This window comes from Fomitopsis serialis, assembly GCF_022376445.1.
Source record: "Fomitopsis serialis strain Sig1Antser10 chromosome Unknown B0H18scaffold_36, whole genome shotgun sequence".
NCBI lineage: Eukaryota > Fungi > Basidiomycota > Agaricomycetes > Polyporales > Fomitopsidaceae > Fomitopsis > Fomitopsis serialis.
In genome coordinates, this window is record NW_025954996.1 from 206,113 (window position 1) to 225,515 (window position 19,403).

The 19,403-nt window shown below is 55.4% G+C and overlaps 7 protein-coding genes across 7 annotated transcripts; 4 read left to right on the forward strand and 3 right to left on the reverse strand.

Annotated features, from left to right (window-relative positions):
* Positions 1–542: 542 nt before the first annotated feature.
* On the reverse strand, positions 543–2,929 carry B0H18DRAFT_1009482 (uncharacterized protein). The gene is made up of 5 exons (XM_048028865.1): positions 2,007–2,929; positions 1,519–1,965; positions 1,367–1,461; positions 1,205–1,340; positions 543–983 (listed from the first exon to the last, which is right to left on the reverse strand). Exons 1-5 carry the CDS (start codon positions 2,659–2,661, stop codon positions 763–765), a joined length of 1,554 nt encoding a protein of 517 aa, XP_047893052.1. The 5' UTR covers positions 2,662–2,929; the 3' UTR covers positions 543–762.
* Positions 2,930–3,496: 567 nt separating this feature from the next.
* Positions 3,497–4,909, forward strand: B0H18DRAFT_1085294 (cell cycle control protein; the record flags this gene model as incomplete). The annotated part of the gene is made up of 5 exons (XM_048031896.1): positions 3,497–3,587; positions 3,640–3,773; positions 3,838–4,603; positions 4,657–4,819; positions 4,870–4,909. The coding sequence occupies 5 exons, from the start codon at positions 3,497–3,499 to the stop codon at positions 4,907–4,909; spliced, it is 1,194 nt and encodes a 397-aa protein (XP_047893053.1).
* Positions 4,910–5,276: 367 nt separating this feature from the next.
* B0H18DRAFT_1119490 (HOOK-domain-containing protein) lies at positions 5,277–8,428 on the reverse strand (the record flags this gene model as incomplete). Its single annotated transcript, XM_048033944.1, has 14 exons — positions 5,277–5,300; positions 5,355–5,513; positions 5,566–5,640; positions 5,691–5,756; positions 5,807–5,829; positions 5,859–5,941; positions 5,999–6,236; positions 6,286–6,422; positions 6,479–7,164; positions 7,226–7,319; positions 7,366–7,506; positions 7,566–7,773; positions 7,830–8,242; positions 8,298–8,428. The coding sequence occupies 14 exons, from the start codon at positions 8,426–8,428 to the stop codon at positions 5,277–5,279; spliced, it is 2,478 nt and encodes an 825-aa protein (XP_047893054.1).
* A 148-nt stretch (positions 8,429–8,576) lies between these two features.
* B0H18DRAFT_1009490 (RNA 3'-terminal phosphate cyclase) lies at positions 8,577–10,177 on the forward strand. The gene is made up of 5 exons (XM_048028866.1): positions 8,577–8,907; positions 8,977–9,073; positions 9,133–9,730; positions 9,785–9,861; positions 9,920–10,177. Exons 1-5 carry the CDS (start codon positions 8,745–8,747, stop codon positions 10,053–10,055), a joined length of 1,071 nt encoding a protein of 356 aa, XP_047893055.1. The 5' UTR covers positions 8,577–8,744; the 3' UTR covers positions 10,056–10,177.
* Positions 10,178–13,245: 3,068 nt separating this feature from the next.
* On the forward strand, positions 13,246–14,802 carry B0H18DRAFT_382990 (velvet factor). Its single transcript, XM_048037853.1, has 6 exons — positions 13,246–13,343; positions 13,405–13,526; positions 13,583–13,699; positions 13,763–14,315; positions 14,373–14,549; positions 14,605–14,802. The coding sequence occupies exons 1-6, from the start codon at positions 13,326–13,328 to the stop codon at positions 14,701–14,703; spliced, it is 1,086 nt and encodes a 361-aa protein (XP_047893056.1). The 5' UTR covers positions 13,246–13,325; the 3' UTR covers positions 14,704–14,802.
* A 2,173-nt stretch (positions 14,803–16,975) lies between these two features.
* B0H18DRAFT_1119494 (uncharacterized protein) lies at positions 16,976–17,803 on the forward strand (the record flags this gene model as incomplete). The annotated part of the gene is made up of 4 exons (XM_048033945.1): positions 16,976–17,145; positions 17,202–17,314; positions 17,369–17,443; positions 17,502–17,803. 4 exons carry the CDS (start codon positions 16,976–16,978, stop codon positions 17,801–17,803), a joined length of 660 nt encoding a protein of 219 aa, XP_047893057.1.
* Positions 17,804–17,871: 68 nt separating this feature from the next.
* Positions 17,872–19,359, reverse strand: B0H18DRAFT_1119495 (uncharacterized protein; the record flags this gene model as incomplete). Its single annotated transcript, XM_048033946.1, has 7 exons — positions 17,872–18,031; positions 18,088–18,194; positions 18,248–18,415; positions 18,484–18,618; positions 18,671–18,757; positions 18,829–18,942; positions 19,024–19,359. The coding sequence occupies 7 exons, from the start codon at positions 19,357–19,359 to the stop codon at positions 17,872–17,874; spliced, it is 1,107 nt and encodes a 368-aa protein (XP_047893058.1).
* Between the last annotated feature and the right edge of the window lie 44 nt (positions 19,360–19,403).

Sequence of the window (19,403 nt, forward strand, 5' to 3'; positions counted from 1 at the left end):
TGGATGTCTCGTGGGCCCGCTGATGGGCTGTAGGGATCGTCACAGTTTGAATCATATGCCGCTGGGTTAAGCCACTCACCGCGGACAGCGCCGATAAGGACAGTGTGAAATCCATCCGCAGATCCAATGGTTTGAACAGGCTCATATCGCCGCAGAATCAGGGTACGGCGGACTCGAGAGTACCGATTTTCGTGACCGATATCTAGTATTGCACGACGGGGTAGGTCCGGTTCCATGTCTTCAGTGTGTTCACGTCCAACTAGGGCGCTTTCAAGACCACGACACGCTCTGAGTGTCTCAGTTTGGTCGACGTTGACCAGAGGGTATTGGACACGACTATGTGATGTATCTAGCCTAGACATGTCCAGCTGAGACTGCAAGGACTACTCGAGAGTGGTTGCTGAGACTGGCAAATCCTTCAATGACCGTTTGCTCCCAGCTTGAGAACTTGGAAGTTGTGGACGTGCATTGAATCGAAGTTGTGTCACGTTGCACGTGAGCGCGACCTTGGACCAGCGCTTCCACCCTCCTGCCACTCGGACAGTAACTTGAAATTCTTTTTACTCGCCGTGTTCTGTTACTTTGGGGACAAAAGGCCATATGTAGTCACGTTCGTAATTTCAAGGCAGACTCAGTCCGAGGCAATCTCAACCATTGTACCAGTGCTCGCTGGCGGGCAGACCTAGCATCTGGCCGCTACATGCTCAAATTGCACAAAGGACAGCTACACACTATCTCATTCTTCCGCTTCTCCCATGACTTTCATGAAGATACTGTATGTGACCAGCTCATCCCTCGCCCTCTGGATTTCCTCGATTTTGGCCTTCTGATGGTCCTGCAGACGGCCTCCGCGTGCCCTCGCCCGAACGTCGTCGATGTGATCCATGGCGCGCTCAAGGTCGTGGACAAGTCCCAAAGCCGGCACAAGACGCCGTCCAGCGTGACAAGGGGTTTGAAGGCTTCGTGCGCTGTTTCGACGATGTCTCGAATTCGCTGAATTTCGCGAGGAACTTGTGCTTGCTATCCCCGATGCGACCAGGGAACTGTGTTGCCATTCTTGATGTATCCGAAGACCTTGTTCGTCGGGTCGTACGCGCGGCAACGTAGACGTATTGTAGAAGAACGACTCAGGTCGTGGCGATATTGTGAAGGGGAGGGAGGCCTCGTGCAAGAGGTCCATCGCATGAAGGGTCCGGTGCCATACCGAGTTCCGACTTCTCTGGGTGGTTCGCCAAGCGGACGCCCGGGCTCGCTGCTGGAGATTCAGAGTTGCGGAGACCATTGCGAGGCTGGTTGCCACCGCGCCGTTCTGTGGCCGGACAGGAGTCTTCCTGCTGGATCTTCGCAGATCAAAGTCGCAGAGGACGCCAATGAATCGTCCATCTCGCAAGCACCACATGAGGTTGTTGATACTAATATCGCCGTGCAGTATGCCCGACGTCTTGTGGACCCAATAGTGAGCTGAGAATCGGTCAGCCAAGTGTAGATGTAGCCTTGACTCGGAAAATGTTCACGCACCACGGACTACATCAACGAAGACCGTGTGGAACGCGTCCGCGGACCCGATGTCTTCCAGACACTCGTAACGTTCGAGAACCATCGTTCGGCAGACGCGAAGGTCTTCATTTTCAAGAATGACACCCATCGCGCACCTTGGCAAGCTCATCTCCTCGATGCTCCTCGTCACCGAACATTTCAGATCGACAATGTGGTCGCAATACTTCTTGCTCTTCTCAACCAGCTTCCTGCGGACGACTATGATGGTCTGGTCTTCTGCTTGGTGAAGAGCGACCTGGGGCCATGCGATCTTCGCCACGAGCGGCTCCGACCCGCACAGCTGCGCCGCCTCGCCGCCCGGCGGCGCTGTGATGGGAACAACGAGGGTGCCCCGTCCCAGAAGACCAGATGGGATATGCATCGGTTCGTCCTGGTCGACGTCGAATTCAAGCTCGTGATTGCGCCATGCTCACCTGGGGCATCCAGTCGGAACTTCGCCCATGTGCAACCTCCTTGCGAGGAGCCATCGCGCGGTAAGGTCGCTCTACCAAAACTCTTGTCCAAACCGAGGTTACCCACGCCAACGAAACCCATGACAGAGACCACCGGCAAAGTATATCCCCTTGCATCTTCAGGGGAAGAGAAGGTCTTCGTGAAGACAAGCCCCATACGGTCACCGTAGATGAGGCGGACTTGATCATCCTCGACCAGCCAACCGAGCACGAACGTCCACACACTGGATGCCAAGACGCGGTACATGTAGTGGATTGCGCACAGTTCCCCTCGGGTCATAACGTGCGGTGGGTCGTTTGTCTGCGGCTCTGAGATGTCAGCAGGAGAAGATTGCGCGGGAGCAAGACGAAAGCGCTTGGGCCGAAGTGCGTCCAGATCTGAGTCGTTCGCTGCGTCGAGTTCTCGCCTCCGTTTGCTATCCACTCCGGCCTGGGAGTGCTGGTCTCCGGTTTCCAGTAGGCTAGGGATTCCTTTCCCGACAGAAGGCGAGGCATCCCCTGCTTCGGTACACGGCTGCGACGCACGAGCATTCTCCAGAGGCGTGAGGTGATCACTGCCGACACAGTTTGAGAAGCCACCGGCAGCGTGGTGAGGGGTTTCGCTCCCGTAGGCTTGCGTCAGGAACGAGTCTGCGAGACGGGCAATATGCATAATCTTGTTCGTCTTACCGTCCATCCAGGGTTCTCGGGCTCCGAGGAAACGAGACGACAGGAAGACGTCTACAATGCGTCCGGGGCAATACACCTGGCCAGGCACGACATCGAGGTGGTCTTCGTTGAGAACGGCACGCAAGTAATCCTCCACGGGGATATTCCATCGAATCTTGTCGCGAAAGTCGGAGCGGAAATAGTGTTCCTGTTTTGCTGTTAAGACAGTCCGAACAAAGCGCGGATGCTCGGCGCTCCGGGTCAATGCCACAGGTGCCCTAGGGACTGAACAGCGATACATGAGTGTCATTGAGCATGGCGACCAAAAATTACTTACGGTCGCTGGCAGCCTTACGTGCGCACGCACTGGAAACCCGGGTGCCAGAGTGATGAGGCAGGGGAGTGGATGCTATGGCCCTTGGGTGTCGATACGAGCCAGCAGGGCTTGTTGTAGGCATTGCACAGCAGTCGTAGTCGAGCAGCGTGCGGCGGTATCACCGTTGCAGTACCTCAACGGAACAGTTGAACGCAGTGCGTTGGAATAGACATCTGAGCGCTTTCGTGGCCACACCTCAGTAACGCACTTGGGTACTGCTGGAGTGTGATCTGAAACCGTTACGACTGACTTGAGACTGCACACAGCCTGGGACTGCCAGTTGTGGTATTTGCCTCCGCCGCAGGGCGCGGATGGGGCGGGCGTCGGACAGGCTGCGCCGACCGACGTGAGCGGGAAGGAGAGTGGCCGTGCACGTGGTGAGAGCGGTGCCGTCCCACGACCGCCGTGCCACCGCTGCCGCCCACCACCCCAGTCTCCTGCCTCCATCCGCTGTACACTAGCCATGGCCATCTTCCGGCGCAATAAGCCCAACGACGACGGCACACCCGGCGATGCCCCTAAGAAGGAGAAGGGCAGCTGGCGCAGGCCCGCGAGTGAGTAGTCCAATCGGCAACCTGGGAACCGGTCAGACTGACGGCTCTGTAGACACTGCGTTCAAGCAGCAGCGGCTCAAGGCCTGGCAGCCCATTCTGACACCAAAGACCGTCCTCCCTACGCTCTTTCTTATCGGTATTATATTTGCGCCTATAGGAGGGCTGCTGGTATGGGGGAGTGGTTTGGTACGCACGACCTATGATCACCCTGTGACCACCGACTGAACTGCGACCGCTGCACCGACCACAGGTTAGCGAGATGACCTTTGACTACACGCCATGCGATACCTTGCCGGCATCAACATCTGCCAGCGATCTCAACTGGCAAAATCTTACCAACTACTCCTACCGCCTCAAGTCGTCCGCATCAAATGCCCCTTACAATGCCCCCCAGTTTGCCTTCCTTAATCGCACGGACGACTCTTCTGCGAACATTTCCGAGAAACTACAGTGCTACGTCCAGTTCGACGTCCCCGTCGCCCTCGAGGCGCCTGTCTTCCTATACTACAAGCTCACGAACTACTACCAGAACCACCGGCGATACGTCAACAGCTACGACTCCGACCAGCTTAAGGGCCAGTACGTTAGTCCGAGCAGCCTTAACGGCGGCGACTGCAATCCGCTCGCGCGGGTCTGCAACGGGAGCGACTGCAAGGCGATCTACCCGTGCGGTCTGATCGCAAACTCCCTGTACAACGACAGCTACTCGAGCCTTAACCTTACGACCGATACGTCGACGACGTACTCCTTCTCCGAGTCAGGCATCGCGTGGCCGGGTGAGGCGAAGAAGTACGCGGAGACGCCGGGATACAGCCTCGACGAGATCGTCCCGCCGCCGAACTGGGGCAAACTCTACCCGAACTACACCTCCGACAACCCGCCGCCGAACCTCAGGACAGACGAGCACTTCCAGAACTGGATGCGCACCGCGGGCCTGCCGACGTTCACGAAGCTCTACGGCCGAAACGACAACGACGAGCTACAGAAGGGCCGGTACCAGATCATCGTAAACATGAGTGAGTCGTCTCGGGCAGACGCGGGGGACTGCGCGGCTGATGACTGCGCGCAGACTACCCTGTCAGAGGGTTTGGAGGAACGAAGTCAATTGTGATCTCGACCGTCTCCTGGATTGGAGGCAAGAACCCGTTCCTCGGGTGGGCATACGTCGCGTCCGCCGGTCTGCTCGTCCTGCTCGCGATCCTGGGCACGATCCGGCATCTGGTGCGACCAAGGTGTGTTAGCTTCCTCGCTATTTCCAACCCTTCTCACGACGCCCCCGCAGGAAACTGGGCGACATGTCGCTGTTGTCATGGAACCGGTGAGGGGTGTCCACGTCGGCGTTGCGAAAGAATTAGACGGGGGAGACGGGACAGGACATTCACTATGTGTACTATCATCTCGGGCATCGCGCTTGTTAATCCATCTCTATGCTGTATTTTCTGTCTTTCATCCACTGCCCTGCCCTCGGGCGTAGATCCTCCGTTGTGATGACCCGTGAAACGAATAGTACTCCTGGATAAGCTAACGATACGGAATAACCAAGCGCTACGTAGGTGACGAGTGTACAAATTATGGTAAGTACCAATAAGTGTGTGGAGGTATGTGAGGTGCATAAAGGTTTCCATCCGGGAGCGGGGAGTTACTTAAGGGGGGAGAGTGTATCCAAACGTCCGGGTGCTCTAAGGTCGGTCATCGACGCAATGTTTGACCAAGCTGCGGGTAGCATGATGAGACTCATGCGCTTCATGCACAACAACTGTCACTCACGTTTCTCCGCTGCTGACCCAGCCAACTCGTCGGCCCGCGTGCCTGCTGCTGCTTGCTCCCGAGCGCGTCTCGGGCCATGCGTATGCCATAGCCGTGAATGATGCTGAGCATGAGCGTCTGCTCGCGTGCGTATCGCTTCGTTTGCTCGGCGATGAGGCGCTGGTAAATGGCGTGTCAGCGAGTTCCGCAGTGCCGAGCGAGTGCAGCCTACTTTGAGCCGCGCCATCTCCTCTTCGAGGATCTTGATCTGTGAGCGGTAGCTGCCCTCGGCTTCGTCGAACGCGCCCTGTACGACACCTCAATTACCTAGTTGACAGCTTGTGAAGAGTTACGCACCGAAGGTACAGAGATGCCCTTCTTGGCATGTTCTTCTTTGAAGAGCTTGTCCTGCTCCTTGATGAACTGTGCAGAAATGTTAGGCAGCTCAGCACACATTCACGGGGTGTTCTTACATTGCGAGCTTTGAGGAGCTTGTCTTGTGTGGTCTTGAGCTGCTCCTTGTACTGGATGTTTCCTCGTGCATGGCCAGAAGACGTGCTTTGATGTCTTCGGGGACATCCTTGCCGGACAACGAAGCACGGAGGTCACTGTCAGGCATGATATGAGACTGGGCACAGCGAAGAACGTTCATCAGTGCTACGCACCCAATAGCACGCTCACGCTGGAGCATCCGATCTCGCTGGTCTATTCCCTCGCTCTGGAGACTGACTTTCTCTAGGAGCAGACCGTTGACCTGCTCAAGCTGCATTCGGTTCTTGTCTGAGAGGTCCTTGAGCTGGTCTTTAAGCTGCTGCATCTCGGTCTCCATCTCAGCCTTGTCCTCATTAACGGACTCCCGAAGGGTTGCGAGGATGTCGAGCTGGTCCTTGTTGACGAGGGTGACTACACCGACGTCAGAGCCCAAGCGACAATAGGGGAGAGATGCACTTACGGTCAGACTTGGCGATTGTCAACTCCTTGTTCATAGCGTCGAATTTGACTTCGAGCTCAGTGTGCTCTTTACGCAGCTCGTCTAATTGCTCGACAGTCTCGTTCAAGCGCTGGCGCAGCGCGATCGCAGCTTCCGCTCTGGGGGCTATGGTCAGTAACGTCGTCCAGTCACAGTCGCAATAACATGGTCTCACCCATCGCCCATCGACTTGCCGCTTCGAATCTCCTCTAGCTTTTGCTGCAGGACGAGCTGCTCTCTATGTGCGCCTAAGTAATCAGACTCATAGCGAGCCTTCATACGGTTGGCGTCGTCTAGCAGGTTCTCTAGCACGAGCACACGGCTTGCATCCGCCTCGTTCTTTCGGACTGCTTCCAACTCTCTCTGTAGTTTCCGCACCTGGAGCTTCAGGTCCGTCATAGTCGTGCCCGAGATTGCAGAGTCCAGCTCGTCGCCCAAACCCTGGACATCGTCGTCCTCGCCCTCCTGCTCCGCCGCCGCATCGCGGTTCAGGAGCTCCTCCTCCGTCATCTCTGCCATGTTTCCGCCCTCCTCGCCGTCCGCACGGGCCCGCGCGCTCTTGGCCGTGGGCGGCCGCGCTTGCGAGGAAAGCTCCAGCTCGCGCACGCGCTCCTGGTAGAGCTCGAGCGTCTCCGAGTCCTTTGCACGCTCGTCTTCGGTCACCTTGAGCTTCGTCTTCGTCTGGTCGAGGTCGAATTTGACCGCATCGAGCTCCTTGGTGCGCGCGGACATCTTTGTCTCCAGCTCAGCGATCTGCGTCTTGTACGAGTCCATGAGCGGCTTGAAGGCAGCGACCTTGCGGTACTCTTCCTCAAGCGAGGCGTTCTTGTCGACTAGGTCGGCGTTCTGCTTCTCGAGTGCCTGAAATTGAGAGTGAGACAAGTGCGTATGTTGGAATCAGAGGGGACGAGCGTGCCTTGACGTGCTGCCGGAGATCAGCGCCTTCTTGTAGCTTTTTCTTGTATTTTTCCATGACATTCTCCGTCTTCTGCAGTCTATCTGCCGCATGCCGGTATCTGCCAAATGCGTCAGAACTCGCCTGCACTGAGTGGAATGTCGCACTCGTCAACCTGGTCCTTCAGACGGGCGGCTTCGTCTGCCTTGACCTGCAGCTCGTCAATCTTCCGTGTGAGGTCCGTGACAAGCTTCGTCTGCTTGTCGAGCTCTGCTTCTGCCATGGCCAGATTGTCCTCACTCTTCTGGCTGTAATACTCCTCGCACGTCAGTCGACGGCACGGGCTGGCAAAGGATGTCCCGCTCACAGCTCAGTTCGGAGACGGTCCATCTCTGCCCGCATCATGGTATCCCCCTGTGTCAACCCGTTTGTTCTCTGCCTCGCGCTGTGCTGCCTGAGTTGAGCGAGCGCATCGTCCTTCTCTGAGACGGCGTCGTCGAAGTTCGTCTGCAGCGTACGATGCTCCTCCAGCAGAGTCTGATATACTTTCTCCAGGGTCTCTTTTCTGAGAGGATCTTGCTCCGCTCAGATTGCAGGTTATAGTAGTGGTCATCCCTGGATGTTAACCTACTGAGTACCGCGAGAATGTCACAATGGGTGTATACGCACTCGGTCATGCTAGCATCGCCCGTGCCGTACGCCCGACGCCTTACCTTCGACATAACCTGCTCAATGACACGCATGAGCGAGTGCTGCTCCGACTCCGTCAGACGCTGTATCTTCTCGATGATGTCCTTGTTGTTCTCGCACTGCACGGCGATGGCGATGGTGAGCCGACACATGCTGAGAGTCGCTGGTACATGGTAGTCCTGTGCAACGGCCTGCAGGTCCGGCACCTCCAGCGCACTGTTCGGCTGGTGAAGGACATCCGAGAAATACTGGGTCATGAGTCGGAACAGACGTTTCAACGAGCTGAACCGAAGGACCCAGTTGTCCGAGGGCTGTGCGGAAGGGCGCGTCGGTTGGCGGAAGTATTCCGCATCGCTATATGCATTCGTGGCGTGAAATGGTGCCGCCGACACGAGAGCGGAGTACGTACACAGCAGAGAGCACTTCGAAAAGGGCTGCGCCGTCCGAGAGGTCAGCGACGGTTGTCACCGGGCGAGGGAGGTCGAATGTGGCGAAGAACGAGAAGAATGCGTTCAGCTCCTTGCGCTGAGCATCACCCATGGTCGCTTGCTGGTCGTGCGGATACCTGATCTCGCGGCAGTGGTGGTGGTCGGCGTCGGGCTCAGCGTCGAGCGGGTAGTAAATAGGCGCTGCGACGCGTCGCACGCGTGCCCGCGCTTCACTGGCCGCGCCACAACCTACTTACACGGCGCTACTATAGTACATGAACGACCTCACCGCACTCGTCCCCAATTATGCCGGTAATCATACTGGCTTAGGCTTGAACGCAAGGCTTACTTATTCCACGCGTACCTCGCGTATTTCTTGAACGTCTCTTCGATCTTTCGAGCGCAGTCAGATCCGTGCACTGCGTACTATGGCCGCAACTGAAATCACTCTGGACGGTAGCGTCCTCGAAGGTGGTGGTCAACTGCTTCGAAACGCTGTGGCATTGTCCACGTTACTCTGCCAGCCCATAACCATCCAGAACATACGCGCCGGTCGAAGCCCACCAGGCCTCAAGGCGCAGCATGCAGCAGGTGATGCCTATTCTTAGCAGCAGCAGCCTACTGTTACTGCATATTAGGGCTCATTGACCGCTGGTACAGGCCTTCGTCTCGTCGCTGAACTATGCCAGGGACAGTTATCGGGAAGCGATCCTGGTACCACAGAAATTCACTATCGACCTGGCCCCGACATGCAGCTGTCGAGGATCTACACCGCCGACCCAGGGACAGCAGGAGCAACGACTCTTCTTCTGCAAGTTCCTTCCCGTGTCTCCTCTTCTCGCCCGGAAGGTCAGCCTCGAACGAGCATACCGAGCTGGTGCTGTGCGGCGGCACGAATGCCATCCAAGCACCCCAGATTGACTACACCGCCCATGTCTTCCTGCCCTTCATGAAACGCCACTTTGGGCTGTCTCCGGACTTGCAAGTGAAGAAACGCGGCTACTATCCAAAGGGCGGTGGTCGAGTGCGTGTCCTAGTGCCTACTGTACCCGGACCTCTACCCTCTGTGAACCTAATCAACCGGGGCAAGGTGATCGCCGTGCGTGGTCGTTCATATGTCGCCGGCCTCCCCGCACACTTGGCAGCGTCCATGCGTAATGCTGCAATGGCGATCCTAAAGCAGGCGGGCATTCTTCCCGATGTAATTGACATAGAGGCGATCAGGGAAGATCCCAGTGACGCTGTGGGAAGCGGATCTGGTATCGTGCTTTGGGCTGAGACGGATGGTGGCTGCGTGCTGGGTGGCAGCGCTGTCGGTGTTAAGGGGAAGAAGCCAGCGAAGGTCGGCGAGGAGGCCGCGGGGGAGCTGGTTCGGAATTTGGGGTACGAAGGATGTGTGGACGAACACATGCAGGTGCGTATCATGAATTGTGTACGTCTTCTTAGCTTCTGAGGCTCTTGTATACAGGATCAGGTGATCATCTTCATTGCCCTTGCCCAGGGCAGGTCCACCGTGAAGACGGGTCCTCTCACCCTGCACACGAAGTAAGCTTTGCTTGTCTGCACCCGGCTCGAACCTTCCTTACATTGGCACACCCGTTAGAACCGCAATATGGGTGACGGAACAACTGACGAAGGCGAAGTTCGAGATACATGAAGAATCTGAAAACTCCTTCATCATTCGATGCGATGGGATTGGCTACACGAGATCTGGTAACACACTGTCAATAGAATCGTGATTTGCTGCTGCTCAGCGGGACAAGGTCTGTCAGTGCCGGCACCACTACATTGAACCCCCTGGTTCAACAATATTCGGTCTGCTCGGGTACAATACAGCCATGTCTGTCAGAGTCTTTGCGGGTATGTATAACTGCGCTATGTTGGGAAGCATGAGATCTCGGCAACGTACCGTTATAGTAAGTCGACGACGGAGAGTCCTTTCTCGAGCCCCGTTTGGACTTCGGACAACTCCGCCTGTGGAGTTGCACCGCGGCTGCATCGCACCGCGCCGGTCCATGACTATCTGACTTGCTGGGATTCCGACCCTATATCGTTGCACTCATGCTACAAGGTTCCTGGGCCGTCCGCGCCTGGTGCTGCGTACACTATCTCATACTTACGTCGATGTGTCGAGATGCTCTCACTACGGTGTTATGTCCCGGGCCCGGGCGCGATCGATGCAGGCCAATCGCCTATGACAGGATCAGACGGTGGAACGACAGGGAAGCATACCTCCGCAGGGTTCATCGACGCTCCTGGCGGAACGGGCATTCGCTAAATCTCTGACTCTGAGCTGACTGGAGGTGAGGGTGGCATCCACGTCGTACGTGCGCTGAACCCTGCCCAGTCACGTTTAACCGACACAATCGCGCGCCGGTACCTGTACCGCTCGAATACGGCTATGGACCACGATCCGCGTGCCTCGGGAAGGCACAGTTAGGTTTTCGGGCTACTGTTAGGGCCCGGCAACGGACAGTAATTACTGATCCGGATGCGGGCCCATATGCGACCGCAGTCCCGGACCCCGTATTGTCCCTCCCGTGGCGATCTTGTAGCGTTCCGGGGAGAATGAGCGTGGGCTAGCATATGACCTAACCGCAACGTTCACGGCCTCATGATGTGCAGCGGTTGACTGCGAAGCTCACAGCATGGACGTAAAGGGAGTTCGCCGTCCCGTGAAGCGGGTGCGAGCCTCGGAAGGGAGCGGGGAACAAGACAGAACAACCTGCGGCGATACCACCGCTATTTTGCTATGTCGGGCGCGGACAGAACGCTGATATTTTTTCCCTGCTTCCAACGGCGCCCGCCATTTTTGGACCTCAGGGAGGCTCCCTGTGAGAACTTGAAGGCGACCGGCATTGGAGAGATCCGAAGACTTCAAGGGAAGTGACCATTGCCGGGCTATCCACACGACGGCGTAGCACGAAGAGAACCGAGCTGGATCTTCGTCTGATGTACTGTGGAAGCAAGAATGAAAGGCTCACCTCTATTGGCTGCACAAAGCCACACGAGTCGAGCACGGAGACCGCAAGTGGAGGAGAGGCGGCGCAAATGTAGACAAATAGCGGTTATGACCGAGAACCAGGAGCCCTTTGGGCGACACGAGTCCGATGACTATATGGAAGCGCTAGGCGACAATCGAGTCGCCGCATTTTCATTAGGGTCGACTTGGGACCGACAAGTTGGTCGCGAGGTCTTACTGTTAAGGCAATGAGGCAGTGTGTAAGTACCTGTATAAAACGTAAGTGTCTGTAAACAATACAATGAGCCGTGGATTTTTTGTATTGGACACGTACGTGCCTTTGAATGGTGCCGTATCCGTCACTAGTGGCGGAGGAGCGCGAGTCTTCAAGCTTCAAGCATGATCGCTGTGAGTGCCAGAATGATGAACAGGGTCATTGACGGCACTGGATATGCGAAGGTAATGATGCTCGAGCGGTGAGGAATGAGGGCTCATTTTATATGTGAGATGCATGCGGCTACTGGTCTCCGTGACGGACAGAAAATGTCAATGAGCCTAAGGTGAAGAGCGCAGTGAGGGCTTCCTGACTGAAGAAGGTGATATCGTTTGATCAGAGGCAGCGGCAAGTCCAAACTGGCTTTATAATTCTCGCCTTGTAGTTCTTCGATGGGGGATGCTGGCGGCGACGGCACACAGGATGCGAGCCTGCTCATGGTAGGCGTACTGGCGATCGAGAACACCTGCTAAATTGGGAAGGCGCACAGCAGCATCAGGCAACCCGGCCCTCCCCGCTCAAACAAGTACACGCCTCTGGGCGAGGCTTCAAAAGACCGCATCGATGTCGAAGCGAAGCTGAGGGCGCCTGGTAATGTCGGTCTAATCACAGCACTCGAATACTCAGGCTGGCACGTCTGAGCGCCAGCCGGTGTGCAAGAATGCTTCAACTGGGAATCCACATACCGAGTACGGTACCTTGCCGTGACACGTGTCCTCTTGCCTGGCAATACCACACGGCTGTGCGGTGTCTAGCTCCATGAAGAGCAGCCATGCTGCCCGCATTAGAAAAATCGTGGTAGTCACGAGGCATAGTTTGGTAGTACCGTAGCTGAACTCTGTAGCCATTTACCCGGGTGTTGGCTGACGCGCTCTGCTATAAGTCATCAAAGCAGCTGCTCTGCGTGCGCTGGGGTGACGCTGAGTTTTCCCCCCCGATGCATTGTGCGAGCTCACACCTCGAGATCCCAGCGCCGGTTCGATTCAAAAGCGTCGTGAGTACTATTAGGATGTACCATTCTGATCACAGATCAGGTTCAAACCAATATTAGCGCACTACGTACCTTGGGTCGCTGGATCGGTGATTGCCAGTCAGTCTTAGATGTCTAGATCCTGGCTCGTTTGGCAACAAGAGACAAAAGCTCAGGCAGTCCGAATGGCCGCGGTCAGTCTCGACTCTGAGGTTGTGACAGTAGATGATGAGGCCGGGACGACGTCCCCCACGTGATCTACCCTCTCGGGCACTTGAATTGTTCTTGCGCGGCGATGCCTCTTGTTACTCGTATCATCCCCGTGTCGGTCGCAGTCATCGTCCCGTCCCCAGTCCACATTGCACCAGCGCCTTTTGGATGAAGGTTGTGTCGAGTAGAGTTCACAACGGCGGGTAGCGAAGTAAGTCACTTCTCCGGACCCTGAGGAACGTGGGATGAACAGGACATTACCAAATATGGCAACGGCGACTTGCAAACGCTGTATATCAGCGTATTCCATTCCGGTGTAGGTCATCAGACATATGGCACCTGCAGGCAGCCGCAGACCAGGGCCTGGTATGGTTGGATACAACACTCCGTGAGCTCCTCCAATGAGCGTAGTTTACATAAGGAGTCATCCCACACGTACTACATAAGTCCCTGAGGCAGCGCTATCTCCAGGACTTTGGCCCCCAATCATAAGGCCTACAGCTCAACTACAACTGGTCATAACCTCGCACAGGCTCGACAGTCTCAGGCGGAGACTAGTATTGTCGCATCGTAGCGCCGGGCCTTGTCCATCGATGCCTCCAAGCAATCTCGTAGGCGTCATTAAGTTCTCTTGCCCGATATCCGCAGCTAACACGTTACGGAATGCTACAGGTAGTACAGCCCCAGAGTCCCCTCCCGATAGGCAGGTCTGTCCATTTCGTCTCAGGGCCGTTCGCAAATAGAACGGTCCGTGCCGAACTAGACGAGTTGCAGAAGGCAGATCTGGGCCGCAAGTGAGCGGAGCGATTCAGTACTGCGAGAGACCACACTGATTGGATTGATCATCAAGGTGTGGCAACAGAGATAGAAGGCCATTGGACCCTCCACCTGTCGTGCGTCTCAGGCTGTTCGAGACATTCAACGAAGGTACGCCCCAAGAGTCAGAACGTGAGGTCTCTGATGTGAAGTGAGTTCTCCTACACGGTCGTAACATTGCAAAGCTAACGATCCGATGTTCGTCTTGGAGCAGCGAAGCAGTCGCATATGGATTTATATGCTACGTCGACCTCTTCCAGTGGCCGCCTCCTCCATGCCCGAATGACGCAGAACCACAGCGAGAGCCATCGCCCCCGAAAACCATTCCGCGTCCCACAGGTCCCCGCTCAGAAGCGTTGCCGTCTCTGGCTTCGATTATGACACAGTTAGTTCCTAGTTCCAGTGCGAGAGCCGACCCACATGGCATGGCGTATCCATCTAGCTCCGGCGCAGGTCCTTCTCGTCTTCCTCTGCGACCTGGGCCTCCCGCTCATACGCCAGAAAGGCCCCTTCCGGGCACCCTCCGCGTCAGCGATCTGCCGTTGACCTTGCCCAGTTTCTATTACGCTCCTGCAAATGCTGCGGGGCCTGAAATGGAACAACATCCATCGGGCCAGAGAGATCACAGCCCGGAAAGCGCTGCTGTCGTTGACGGTGTGCCCGTCCCGGAGTATTCGAGTCGTACGCACGCGTTTGTGGGTGCCACTTTCGTGTCAGCGTCTTGTTTCCACCATGAAGGCAGGCCAACACTTTTGTTCGTATTCCCGGTCAGTGGTGCCGGATCAAAGCGGGTGGCTATTTCTGACGTCGATGCTCGCCTGTAGGATCTCGCCTGCAACATGGACGGAACGTTCTTGCTCCGGTACCGAGCACTGAACCTTTTCGGCTCTGCACTCGAGACACATACACTACCCGTCTTCGCTGAGTGCTGGGGCGGTCCTGTCATCGTCTACCCCACCAAGGACTTCCCAGGACTAGCGGAGTCAACAGAGCTGACAAAGGTGCGCAACCTTGAGTAGACCTCCCAAGTCGGCGTCACGCTGACATTCTTCCCAGTACCTCTCTCGCTTTGGTGTCCCCGTGAACATACGACAAGGTGAGCGCAAGAAGAGGAACAGAGGCGAGAAGGAGAAGATTGAAGTTCGCGGGTCCTGAAATTTGTCGTCCACTGAGCTTGACACAATGGGGCAATACCCACCTGATACCGGGACGGCGGCTGCGCTAACGACCGGCGCGTTTTCATCCATTGTGGGCCTGTCAAGAGGACACATAAAATACGCCATGTCTACCTGAGGACGATCTATGAGTAGGTAGTGTATGTGCTAGCATATGGACAGACATCATGGCATGACATGCACGCAACTCAATGTTTGCTCACAAAATCCCGTGTATCCATAGTTAGACCGGAAGGACACCGATACTGTAGCATTCGTCTTGCGGACTGGGCCGGCTTCAGCCTGCTGTGGGCATCTTTCCTTGACTCTTATGTTTCGGAGGACATGGATTACTGTATAGCTACATCGACGTAGTACCGTGCACGGATCATCCACCGATTACCTCAGGCTCGGCTGGACCGTCTGTATCTAGATTCTGTTAATATAAACTTCCAGCCTTTTGAAAATGTGAAGCTAGCTACATAACATAGAGCATCAGCGCGACTAGTGTGTGAGCGTGGTGCGCGTACGCGTCGCGACGGCCAGTAGGTAATTTGTATCTCACGTGACCGTGATACCACTAGCGCATCTGAGTCTGGCCGCAGATCGAGAGACAGGCCGGGCCACATTGCATCCCCACGACCGTGCTCTTCTATGTCGCGCGCTGTATTCTCGTAGCCGATGTCGCCTTCTGAGCAATGTCAGGCTTCGAAGCATACAAGATACCTTTTCATTCGCGAAGCTGCTGCGCGCCAGACACGCGCGCACGAACACTTCGGATCCAGGATGTGGTACAAATTGTTACCATTCAGGGATCCACAGGGGCATCCGAAGACCCATCAGTCACATCTGAGCACATTTCCGATGGCATGAGCGCGGAAGACGCCTTTACAACTCAGAAAATTAGTCAAGCGAGATGCCGGGAGACGGACAATTCGTGCGGACACCTTCCTTCACCTACACCGCCAGTTCGGAACCAGATGGCAGCCACCCGGCCCGGTCAGCCCCGCACATCCCCGCGGACACGCCCGAGCCAGCCGGCGTTCACGTGTGGTCCATGTTTGGAAGAAGATGGAGTTGCCGTGAACTCATCGCCAGTCGGTCGCCAGATGGCTGAACAGGTGGTCGATGCCTGGATTCACGGCGTCCGGCCACTGTATATCATACCCTTATTTCATTTGTCCTCTCTCTTCTTGTCTACACAATTGGCCAGTCCAAGGCTCGGAGGGCTGCGTGGTTCACAAAGGTCACGGTGTGTATCGCAGCGATGTATCAAAAGTACATAATGGCATCCAATTGAATCCTCTAGTCATCTTATTCACCCTCACTCCGGTCTCAATGCCCGACTTCCACATCGACCTGGGATTGACACCATCAAGGTCGGGCGTGTGAGGTATAGTTTGCCATGGTGTTGCCAAGGATCGAGAGGGAGGGTGGACGTGTTGCTCTGCAGCGCGCTCAGGACCGACGAGCGGTTGAAGAACCGTGTCCTGCCGCGCATACACCCGTCAGCACAACAAATCGCCTCCCAAAGTCGAAGCACACTCACAAGACACCCTTGTTCACGAACTCGGTGTTCAACTTGAACACACCGCTGCTGTCAGCCGTGAACGCCATACCCTGCGAGCTTGGTATCGGTGTTGTGACGACGCAGCCCTCGTGGTTGTTCGCCGCGGTGGAGCAGTCCATGGAGGTGATAGTGTGAGTCAGTACAATATGCTCAGTGTCTCTGATAAAATACGCAGATATTATCCGAATGCGGTTGACGAAGAAATACATGTACTACGAGTACATGCTTTCGCCAGCTGGCAGGTGCACATCGACTGAGGGGGTTGCGAGGGCACGACCGTGTGCTCACAGTCCGCTCTGTCGACGTGTACGCAATGACTATGCCACATGCGTAGTATGGATACAAAAATTTCGCCGGCCTCCAGGTGCACGTCGACAGAGTGGACTGCGAGCGCACGGTCGCGCTCTCGCAACTTCTCTGTCGACGTGCACTTCGTGAGCGCCTTTGATTTCCTCTCGTGGTGCGCGCGTACTGATCAGCGAGGGGATGACCGTAAATATTGCAGGTGTTAGACTTAGCAAGAGCATGTACAGAATGCACCTGGCAGCGAGGACGGAAGTCTCGGGCATGTGTGCATAACAGTGAGTGATTGTAAGCGGGGACTCGGGCTCCACGTGGCTGAAAGGGGCACCTCGGTGATTCGAAGGCCTCTAAGACGACACCGATTCACTGCTTGTCCCGAGTGCGCCCTCTGCCTGTGAAGATGTCCGATCCACCTGTGTCGCCTCGACACGAGCCATCGGACAACTACATGTATGATCAACCGACTTGGTCAGACCTTGACGAAGGAAGGATCCCCGATGTTTACCGCGGACTGAGCCCTCCCCGCGAACCTCGCATTGCAAGCCTCATGTCGACATTCAGGACGGCAAAGTATGATTGTGCCCACTGTATATGTGTGATTCATACTCACCAATGTTTGATGACAGACTATACAGGCATGGAGGGCCGCTTGATTCCCAATTACCTGCGAGTGACTTGGACGACGAGGATGAAGGAGTCACTCAGGCTGCGGGGGTCGACAACACTGGGGATGCCAATAGTAAGTCCTGTTTCATCCATTGATTTTTCAATGGCCGACCATGACATCCGGCAGACGAGCTTGCAGGGTACTCCCAGGAAGAAGCAAATGAGCGCCCTGTTGTACTTGATGCAGAGACGACGGTTGAAGGTACGATACTACGATCCTCTGACATTCATGTATTATATGCTCATACAAGTTTGTACAGATCAAAAATCCGCGGAAGATACAATTAAGGAGTTGCGGGCGCAGCTTCGCCGAGCAGAGAACGAGGCATATGAATTCTGTGGCCGGTGGACGTATGCTCGTGCACGCATCTATCAACTGGAAAACTTCATTCCAGCAGCACAGCTCGCCAAACTTGGTCGGCCGCATCCGATCTTAGCCTTTGCGGCGGGAGAGAGAGAGAGGAGAGACGAGCGAGTAGTAGTCGTGGAAGGTCATGGACCAGGAGAGGATGATGTGTTGCCTGTCGTCGCGGGAGTGAAGCGGAAATTTGGATCGTTGTGACGCAATGTTATATATCTCAATTCGGAGGGGGTATAACAGATCTATTGACGTGCGATGTGATGCAGTTGTCAGCCTGAGCCTGTACTCGGTGGAAGAGTCGTGGCGAGAGACTTTGCGAAATTGTTCAGTTGAACGTGATCGCGCGTCAACGCGGGGTCCTTGCTCAATGTCGACATGTCACCACCAGGCCAATACTTGCAATCCTTGTCCACGTATTTCTGAACAACCCTCCACGTGCATAATGAGTTGATAACCACGAGAACTGCATATTGTATTCGACTTACTTCGAAATTCCGGCGGCGTCTTTGCCTTTGGTACGAATCTTGCGCAGGGTTTCATCAACAACTGCCCAATAATTCTCGTTGTCGGGGTTGCTTTTGAGTACGTCGCGCTGTAAGTTATCATTCATTAATGCTGTATGGGAAATTCTGTGCGTGTTCATACCAAGATCGCAATGCGTGCGCACAATGCTGCGGTGGCTACGACACCCGTATGTTTCACCGACTTTGTACCAATCTGCACGATGGACTGCGTGAGCTTGACAAGATGTGTGCCTTTTTTATACGGTGCCTCCAGCTGACTGAATTCGGAACGATTAAAGGACTTTTCAATCTGTGAGTGGACCCGACAGTCGTCAAATGTCAATGTCACCATTGGACGTGTTATAAAATCCTACTCACTCGCTTCTTGATATCACCTTTACGCTGTGTGAGACAGTGACGTGCACAATCCTCGAGAATCGCCCACTTCCCGTCGTCGGTGTGTCGTGCATTGGCCAAGTGAGTGCCTGAAAGAAGCTTGGTTTCGACGAGGGCCTACAAATCATTCAGTTGCAACAGTGGTTGGCGTGATGCATAAGTCACTTACCATGACTTTGTTGACAGGTACGTCACCATCATATATCCCAATCTCCGAACACAACAGAAGCCGAATGGCATACTTGTTGATATTGGTCTGCACGGTGAATAGATTGTTGAGTCATCTGCACTGGTTTGTCGTTGCATCAATGAGATGGAACCACGAACCTTTAATTCGTCTGGAATCTTCCAAGGCCCCTCAGGAGCGGTGAGAGCTCCGAGCGACTGCGCAATAGCAAGTGCGGTCGCATATGCCATGACTTGGCGTTCCGAATCTCCAGCCTGTGGTACAGCCGAGTGTTTGACGTTGACAACGAACTCATATAAATATTATCAGGCTTCAGGTAACTGCTCAGTGCTCACCAATATGAACCGTTTCAGCTCCCCTTTGGCCTCTGGCGTGAGCCGTTTGGCGGCAGCCTGAGCATCGAGATATTGAAGTTCAGCATCCCGTCGCAACGTTGCAGATTGCAGCGGTGTCGTGCTTGGGTTCTCCGGCGGGAGCACCGAGTCATTGTCGTTGAGACCTGGAGAAGGTGAGACACGGGGTGAAGGTGTTGCCGAGGTAATGTCATTGCTGACAGGACCCAGGTCGGCATCTTCTTGAATCGGTAAGGCAGCAGCCGGTTCCAATGGAGAGGATAGTGGAAGCTGCTGTGTGGGGTCATCGAGAAATGCATCAAGGTCGTCGTGGTCCATGGCACAAAGGACGACCAGGATGGACTGAGTGAATGAAAGGTGAG

What these genes read in the sequence shown, in the direction of transcription:
- B0H18DRAFT_1009482 (XM_048028865.1), bottom strand. Translation starts at nt 2,661, where the DNA reads ATGCATATTGCCCGTCTCGCAGACTCGTTCCTGACGCAAGCCTACGGG. An exon ending in CGATGGCTCCTCGCAAGGAG is followed by an intron (nt 1,966 to 2,006) that starts GTTGCACATGGG and finishes GCCCCAGGTGAG; the next exon opens with CATGGCGCAATCACGAGCTT. An exon ending in GAGATGGACGATTCATTGGC is followed by an intron (nt 1,341 to 1,366) that starts GTCCTCTGCGAC and finishes TGATCTGCGAAG; the next exon opens with ATCCAGCAGGAAGACTCCTG.
- B0H18DRAFT_1009490 (XM_048028866.1), top strand. Translation starts at nt 8,745, where the DNA reads ATGGCCGCAACTGAAATCACTCTGGACGGTAGCGTCCTCGAAGGTGGT. An exon ending in CAAGGCGCAGCATGCAGCAG is followed by an intron (nt 8,908 to 8,976) that starts GTGATGCCTATT and finishes CCGCTGGTACAG; the next exon opens with GCCTTCGTCTCGTCGCTGAA. An exon ending in CCTCTCACCCTGCACACGAA is followed by an intron (nt 9,862 to 9,919) that starts GTAAGCTTTGCT and finishes CACACCCGTTAG; the next exon opens with AACCGCAATATGGGTGACGG.
- B0H18DRAFT_382990 (XM_048037853.1), top strand. An exon ending in CACTTTTGTTCGTATTCCCG is followed by an intron (nt 14,316 to 14,372) that starts GTCAGTGGTGCC and finishes GCTCGCCTGTAG; the next exon opens with GATCTCGCCTGCAACATGGA. An exon ending in AGTCAACAGAGCTGACAAAG is followed by an intron (nt 14,550 to 14,604) that starts GTGCGCAACCTT and finishes CATTCTTCCCAG; the next exon opens with TACCTCTCTCGCTTTGGTGT.